Source organism: Trichoplax adhaerens, genomic scaffold (genome assembly GCF_000150275.1).
Source record: "Trichoplax adhaerens TRIADscaffold_2 genomic scaffold, whole genome shotgun sequence".
NCBI classification, from domain to species: domain Eukaryota; kingdom Metazoa; phylum Placozoa; class Uniplacotomia; order Trichoplacea; family Trichoplacidae; genus Trichoplax; species Trichoplax adhaerens.
In genome coordinates this window covers 2,684,281-2,693,265 of record NW_002060944.1, presented here as the reverse complement: position 1 = coordinate 2,693,265, position 8,985 = coordinate 2,684,281, and the positions used below count along the sequence as shown (strand labels likewise).

The 8,985-nt window shown below is 35.4% G+C and overlaps 2 protein-coding genes across 2 annotated transcripts; both read right to left on the bottom strand.

Annotated features, from left to right (window-relative positions):
* Positions 1-2,030: 2,030 nt before the first annotated feature.
* TRIADDRAFT_21564 (uncharacterized protein) lies at positions 2,031-2,882 on the bottom strand (the record flags this gene model as incomplete). Its single annotated transcript, XM_002109252.1, has 1 exon — positions 2,031-2,882. One exon carries the CDS (start codon positions 2,880-2,882, stop codon positions 2,031-2,033), a length of 852 nt encoding a protein of 283 aa, XP_002109288.1.
* Positions 2,883-4,782: 1,900 nt separating this feature from the next.
* TRIADDRAFT_53166 (uncharacterized protein) lies at positions 4,783-7,562 on the bottom strand (the record flags this gene model as incomplete). Its single annotated transcript, XM_002109251.1, has 5 exons — positions 4,783-4,979; positions 5,533-6,045; positions 6,242-6,395; positions 6,752-7,050; positions 7,484-7,562. The coding sequence occupies 5 exons, from the start codon at positions 7,560-7,562 to the stop codon at positions 4,783-4,785; spliced, it is 1,242 nt and encodes a 413-aa protein (XP_002109287.1).
* Between the last annotated feature and the right edge of the window lie 1,423 nt (positions 7,563-8,985).

Genomic DNA, 8,985 nt, shown 5'->3' with positions numbered 1-8,985 from the left:
AGTAGCGAGCATCTATCAGGCCCGAATACTCCATTGCTCTTGTTTAGCACTATTTTTTCCCCTTTTTCTACGTCTGAAAACGAAATAAATATACCGCAGCTAAGTGATCAGTGTACAAATAAGTGAAAACTTTTTCTTCTACAGTAGCGAGCATCTATCAGGTCTGAATACTCCCATTGCTCACATTGAATGGGAATGGAATCTAGTGTAAATCCTCTTCACTGAGTAAGTATTGTTATGGGCTAACTCTGTCATAAACTCTGTTCTTCTATAGTAAGTGTTTTATACATAATTGCATAGATAGCTACTATTACTTAATATAAGAAGTACTGTACACTGCCTAGACAATTACCATAAATTAGATATACAGTACTGTATTTTAATGTACAGTATTTAAGTCGACGCGTGATACAGTATAAAGTGACAAATACGCTACATACTGTATTTGTTGTACTCCTGTTATCCTACTGTACTATTCGTAATGCTGATCTTTATTTGTTCTTATACAGTACTGCAACCTAGAATATCTAAGCAGCACAATAGATTAAGAATTCTGTTCCGTCGAATCCTTCCTTATGTGTCTGTCTCTTTACTCAAGGCTACTCTCCTTGCTACTTACAGTATTCCTAATAAAGTTGATTCTCTCTCAAATCCCATCTCTCATTGGTTACTGAGTCTGATATCGGAAGATATTACAAACCCTGCTACGTCACACTACAACACTCGACTTACTGCACTGTACGGTACTGTAAAGTCAGTATAGTACTGTACGTTAATAGGTGTCAGTGTCACTGGGACTTGGACCCGTCGAGAATTGACAATGCGAGTCACGTGACCTCTAATGCTGTCAAAGTTCCGGTTCTGTTCTACAGTAGGTTCATCAAAAGGTACAGTGCACTACAGTACCGTACTGTACTGTACATACTGTACACTGTACACTTTGGTACGGTATATTTATTTTGTTTTCAGATGTAGAAAAAGGGGAAAAAATAATGCTGAAACAACAGCAATGGGAGCATTCGGACCTGATAGATGCTCGCTACTGTAGAAGAAAAAGCTTCCACTTATTTGTACACTGTACACTTAGGTGAGGTACAGTATATTTATTTGTGCTTTCAGACGTAGAAAAAGGGAAAAAATAGTGCTGAAACTAACGTAAAAAATATTATACTTATAGTATACTATAATGTAGCTAGAGAGCTGAACTTTTTATACATGTTGATAGAATTACGACTGTCTATACCAGTACAGTCAAAGCACATAGTAATAATTACTAGTACTTTGCTCTCCAAATGTTGGAAACGAAAATAAATACACTGCACTTTAAGGGTTAATAATGCAGTTTGCTCACTACTTTGAGCTGTAAATGTACTGCACTGTACTTACAAAGGTAACTTTAATTAAGCTTCACGGTTCAATTAACTTGTAGAATATGCTAAATGCTAAAAGTATTCTTTAATGGATTTCTCACTTCAAGCGTTGAATACGGGTATACATTATACAATAAGTAGGTGTTGTACAGTGTAGCAGTATATAGTATCACAACCTTCGTGATATTTTTAAAATCAGCTACGGAACGATGATTTATCTTAAAATAACAAAGTACCAGCCTCAATGTTCGTATTTATCGTAGATTTACTGTTAGTAACGTTAATCTGAGCGATAGCTTAAGAGCAATAGCCGATTTTCATATTCGAAGCTAACATTTAGCAATATTAGGAAACTTAATGTTATAGATTTAGAAAGTAGAACAACCATATCAATACTTTTACGACATGCCCATCTCTTATTTATTCTTATGATTATACGAGTTATTATTATTATGGAAAAAGTCAGTCACTACCGCTGGAAGGTAATCATTACAGCAAGCTCCTTGGCTCTGAGAGTCAGAATAAATGAATCCTAATTTCAGTAAACGGTAGATGTGATATTGTTTACGAAACCTTTTTAAAACAGTAATGTACTGGTACTTTAATTCTACGCAACTGAAAACAAAAGCGAAGCGTTACCTTAAATAACACAGTGACTATTTAAGAGAACATAGTTACAATATCTTCAAAGGATGGTCTGCGTTTCGGATCTAATCTCCAGCATTTTTGCATTAGTTTATAGCATTCATTCGACGCAAAAGACGGTTGGTTTAGTAGGACGGCATTTTCTCCACCTTCATATAACTTAATTATATTCTCTAATACTTCTACATCACTTTTATCGCCGTATGGTCGTTTGGCAAACGTTAAAATCTCCCACAATGTAATTCCAAAAGCCCACACGTCACTAGAAGTTGTAACGTCTCCTTCTAATATGGCCTCCGGTGCCATCCATCTTATTGGCAATGGAGGCAAATCCTCCATAATATAATAGTCACGCATGAAATCTCTATTCACTACACCAAAATTTGAAACTTTAATAAAGTACGATGATCCTACCAAACAATTACGAGTCGCTAAATCACGATGTACAATATCCAATGAAGTCAAATACTGCATTCCTTCCGCTATTTGTTTAGCCATAAGCAACAAGTAAGATGGGGAAATAGGAGGAACACCCGGTTGACCTAAATCGATCTCATTAGTTGCCTGTTGCAAGTACTGATGCAAATTACCAAATTCAGGATATTCAATAATCATTGCCAAAACTTGATTTCGTGTCGAAATAGCTAACAGACGTGTAACATTCTTATGCTTAATTTTATTTAGGATTGCTACTTCCTGGAAAAACTTTTTGGCAACCGCTTTGTCCAATGGATCTTTGATCTTCTTCAAAGCTACGTAGCGAACATTAACGCCTCGTAGACCTTTCGCTTTTGCTAAATGAACCGTAATGAATTCTGCTTCACCGATATCTTTTACGACTTCTAAGCATGATATCGGATATTCCATAATCGCTGACTGGTCCTTATAACTAACAGATTTCGATGGTTTCCTACCTATACTTGCAGACAATTGCTGTGCGAGTGTTTTTTCCCTTTGATCCCGACTGCCAATTGTACTGTATAACCTATTACCTTGTGTGTGCGTTCCAGCAGTAGTTGCGGAGCGAGTTACAACTCGACGTTCACCCCTGGAACCCTTCTCACTGGAAGACTTTACTCTGTTAATTCCTGATTCATAATTATACTCATAGCCCTCGCGAGGTAAATGAGATCTCAGACTTCGCGAACTCGAGCTTGAAATAGGTTTATTTGAGATGCTTAGTTTAGGTGCTTTTGCAGCAGGCGGTCGATGGCTAGTTTTCCTAATCGACGCTGTTTCGTATTCACTTTCTCGCACTGACTTATGAGAGTCATGATGTTCATATCGCGGGGCCGTAGAAAATGCTATTTTATTTAACGAAGCTCTGCTGCTACTTCTACGTTGAATATGACGTCGTTGCTTACGAATTTCATTTCCAAGTGAATGTCGACTAGCGGTTCTATGGCTACGTCTAAGACTCCTTTGACGATTCACGTTATAAAAATGATCACGAGAACTAGTACTAAGTTCGTCAGTAACATGTGAATCCTCATCTGATTGATAACCACCGTGAATACTTTGACGATCTAGCTTGTCGTTGGTACTAGGGATTGGAAAAAATATAGAAGACGCTTCTGACGAGCTGTAGTCATCATCAGCAAGTATAACACTGTATGCGTCGTTTTCATCGTTTCCTTTTCGATGACTATTAAGATTGCTAGCAGATTGACGGAGTCTATCAGAACTAGTCTTAGAAGCTGGCGTTATGACTGTACTTGTATCTAAGCTTGTCAATGAATGACCAGCTGCAGCATCTGAGGATCTTTCGTTTATTAGGGCATCATTGCTTCTAATATCTTCATCGGCTGCTTTTCTCGTTGTGCTAGCCTGAGCAGCTGTATTTATTAGGTTCGTATTAACGCCTGTTGGATAACTGTAGCTAGTCATTTCTACATCTGTATCTAAAAATAAGGCAATATTTTATCGGTCGATAGATATTCTTATCTATTGGTATAATTACATATTATAGTCACTGTTAATGAGAATATCGTGCAGAGATTAATAAGTCAAAGCTAGCAGCCGTTTGAGCTTCAAATACGTAAGAATAGATTTACAGTTACCGGCGACACTAACTACTGCAGTATACTGTACTTATTATACGAAATATATTGTAGAATATTTATTACACTATCTAAACATTTCATTTAATCTATATAAAATTATTCGAAATTTTCTTACCTTGATCCATCATATAAGAAGGGATAGGCGAGCGCATTCGGCTGTTTCTATTACCATTCCCTTTTAACGAATCTGAAAAAATATCGGTCGATTGACGATCTTGCTCTTGTTTAACAATGATCTTCCCTCTCCTTAATGTTACACGATTGCGTGATATTCTGGATGAGCAAGCTGAGTTATGCGGGCATAAATTCCTTCGATATGCGAACCAGGCAATGAGCATGATAGTTACAAGTGCAAATGCTATAACAGTCGGTACTGCAACGGGAATCAGAGATGGACTTGCTGTAAATGCAGAAGTTGACATGGTGATAAATTTCGATACAGAAGATGGTATGCTTTCACTGTTTATGCTAGTCAATGTACTACCTATGAAAGTAAATAAGCAATTTTTATATTTAGGCGTGCATGGCTTTTGTACTGTATAGCAGTGTGTGTAGTTCGGATCTGAACGACTACAATATTTTGTTAAATCAGTGAATGATTAATGCAAATGAAACATTTGATTATACTACATGCGCGCAACTGAAAATAAATAATAATTAATTCAACTACTTTATTATTATGAAGAAATATATGCGTATAGTAATTATAAGTAGGTGAATAACTTCCTGGATCTACCTATAGTAATGACGGTGCGAGTAGTAGCTGTTGTCGCCATAGTAGGAGGTTTAGTTGACTTCATGGTTAATCTTGGTTTTTCCGTTGAGGCGGTAGTTGATACCAAAGTCGTGCGAGTAGGACGACTCTCACTAGTTGGCACCGTAATTGTATTGAAAGACGTGTCTAAAATTACGAAATATAGGAAAATTAATGTATTCGTAAAAGAACTTTTTCAAAGTCTCTACTAATGTATAGTAATATGAGTACATAAACGTCTATTTTAACTAAAATTCCGATTAAACATATAGCTACGTGTATTGCTGTAATATGCTTACTAGTCTATAGCCTTCATAGCAGAGCTTACCGTGATAAAATCTAAGCGAGTAATAACTTTCAAGTAAAATATTACTACATTGTGTGCTTTCCCAAAACAGGTTCATATTAATAAAATTATCTACGGTAATATAACGCTATTTGGTTCGATTAATTTACTGAGCTGAGCCAGATATGCTCCCGGAAGAGTTTTCTTACAGTGCATTACTACTACATGTAATATATCAAAAAGCTCGAGATACTTGTGCAAGGGATATTTGTAAAGAATTTACACAGAAGCATGAAATACTCGTACAATGCGCTGTAGGCAGTTATTGGTAGCATACATACGTATATGCGAAATTAATTAGCGAATCAGAGGAACCATGAATGATCCCTTACGCAATAATGACATCTTACTAACCATTGACTTCTCTAGACATAAACCAAATTTCGCTCAAACCAATCCAGGCATTGGATTTACTGTAAGCAAGCTCTAGTTTGATATATCGTCCGGTCTCGTTATGCAATTTAAAGGTGATGAAAAAGGCCTCACTCGTAATTGTAGGGGATTTGTTAGCGTAATAAATGACAGGTCTAGTCCATTCAGAACTATCATTGCTAAATGACAGATTCGCATATTTGAACAAGGTGAATGGATATGATATTAGACAATGGATATAAACTTGATAGAAGATTTGTTCCGTAGCAAAAGCGAACGTTAAAGTGGGGACTGACACTATTACAGAACTCCATCCTATCCATTCGTTCGATAGTATACTTGATGGTTTACTAGATCCCAAAGTACCGTCCGTCAGCTTACCAATACCATTGCTAAGATAAATTATGCCATCAAGGGTTGATTTAGTTCCGTTATAGTCATAATCGTAAAAATGGTTGTCGTTGCCATCTTGTATATTATAATATTTCACTTTTCCTAACATAATAAAGCGGTGGTTAACAGCGACTTAAAATTATTTTAGAAAGATACGTTGCGGACGTACGGTAACTAAGAACATATCTTCTAAAACTGCTAGAATTCATTCAAAGAAATCGACATTCGTATTTAAGTAGACGCGCTACTGATGTATGCGTAAACACGTAAATTTATCAATCTTTATACAATATCATACCCTTCATTAAGTAACACCCGTATAATTCTACTCCCATACACTGAGCACCACCGACGTGCTCTACGATAGTGAACAATATTTCATAGGCAAAAATGGAAGGGACTAAGTCAATATACGCAATACCAATACCAGCAACAGGCGATACAGTAATAACCTGTGAATATATAATTAATTAATAAGAACTTAATTTATATTTCAACCCTTTACATCCGATAGCGCGACATTTACAGGGTCTTGATCATAATATATTAATGGAACTATTTTAGTATTTTTATCAATATTTATTAAGAACTAAATCAATATTTCAACCCTTTCTAACAAATTCTTCGACAGTGCGAGATTTACAGGGTCTTAGTCTAAGTTATAATGTGTTAATAGCACTATTTAAGTATTTATTATTATTTATTAATTAATTACTTAATTCATAATTTTTGCTATACATCACACCAACAATCTGTAAGATTTATTGCTACCATAATTAAATACCCATATGAATTTCAGAAAACTTACCCGGCCCTGATTATAATTACTATAATTAGTATTGGGGGCCGTCTTGATTTCGATTATTAAACCAGAAACATATTCCTGTCTGCGTCCACTAATAGCTAATTTAGTTACTAATGTCGGATAAATTAAATTAATTTGTAATTGCGGATTTCTAGTAAGTGATTTGGCGCACCATGCTTCATCGCCACTGGTTTGATTGAGTCTTGCATGCTGGGCTGAACTTGTTTCACGATCAACACTTGAAGCAAACAGCTGACTATCAGTAATGGCTCCATTGTTCATTCCCAGTGGATAAGAACAGCCTGAATATGGTTGTAAAATGCAGATAACATGTATGGAGCCAGTTAATAAAAGTCAGCAAAGGCAATTAAAATAGAGATAATTCGCGTAACTTAATTGTCATTTTTTAAATTCCAGCTATAATTACTGAATACAACTTTTACTGTAGTTTATTTATTTGACTGTATTGCAACAGAATTTGCATATGGACATGGAGACAAAAACATGCCGCGTAAATAGTACACTAATATATAGTTGTCAATCATACCGTAATCATAATTACAAAATGTACAGAAGTCTTACAGTTGAAGGCTAAAATGGCGTATGATGCAGATAAGGCGTCTGCATATAGCCAGATAGTACTTGATTTTGATTACGGTTACCGTGATTAGTAGATCGTTCCCATCAAAATCTTTATCAATACAAGCTTTTTTAAAATATGCAGTATCGTATTACCTACGGTACCTTGTGCATGAATCCGAGGGGCTATAATTAAATAAATTGTAGCAAACACCAAAGCTTTTCGCAATATCATGCTATTTCTTGATCGAAATATTTCCTAATAATTAAGCTACTTGATATTTGTGATAAGATTTGACAGAATTGGCACCGATTTTGGCTACATAGATTGTAATCGGTATAGATGAGGCCAGGATTAATCAGAATCTAATACAATAAAAAATCAAGCATTGTCAAAGGACCTAATCATTTAGTTTTTAAATTAGCTTACCGCAAATCTTTACAAGGTACACAAACTATAGATCGTTGTTCAATACAACCAATAAAGACTCACGTCTGTCTTACTGTATAAACGCACAAAATTTTTCTGTAAAAAACCTTATCAACAAAAAAGTACGCATAAGTTATATAGTATGAAAGAGCCTTAAATTTTACGACTTTTACTCAAAGCACGAAGCTAGTTGCTGTACTACGTCAACGTTAACCTATTTTCTGAAAATGCAGAAAAGTAATATATTTGTAGAGGTGACCAGTTAAGTTGCTTCCGAACACTAACTTGAACAGAAGATATTTGCTGTTATCGAGAAATTGTTAGTTTCCTTGTAACGAACGTGAGTATATATATATACAACGCATACCTCGGTAAATTACCATCAAAAAGCATTCCTTCCAAGAGCAGTCTTTAATTAAAATGTTCTATAAAAATAATCCTGGCGCACATCAGTCTTTAAAATTTGATTATGATTAAAATAAAAGTTCAAATTAAGAACGAATAAAAGTACAGAAATAATTTTATATAGCAGTGGATGTCTCTACACCTCAAGGATTCGTAGACAACAGGCCATAACAAACAATAAAGACTATAAAGCTATACACATTGCAAAGTAGCTTCCACAAATATCATGACTATGTTGTCATTTTATGATAAGTTATTATTCAGTTCCTACCATGGAATGTTTATTTAATATCGCTGCTGGAGGCACACAATCAATATTTTATGGACTTATTCAGGGACAGAGGCTGTATAAAACACCAGGCGTGAATGAAGTGCATAGTATGTGCTATAATTTCAAACTTCTGATTCATCAGGTTCCAGTTGGTTGGTAAATGTACTACTAGCCAAACATAAGTATGCATATATAGTAGTAACAACTGCGGTATTTTCCTTTACAGGTAATAAGAGAACTTTTCAGAACCTGTTTACTGCTCGAGCTGCCGATTGGTACAAAGTATTCGTTATTATTCAGTTTTAGGATTTCGTTCTGGAGTAATATATCTGATTGCAGGCAAATCGTATTTTTCTGAACTCCTATAGCGTAAATAAGATTATGCATAGTTAGTATAATATATGCATGTATATAGTGTAATCCAGTCATTACTAATGCTGTAATTGCTTGTAAATACATTTCACTAATGTATCGTAAGTAATTTCTCCCAACTGATGACTCACATTACCGACACGCAGACACATAACGCCGTACACATTACAAGTACGTTAA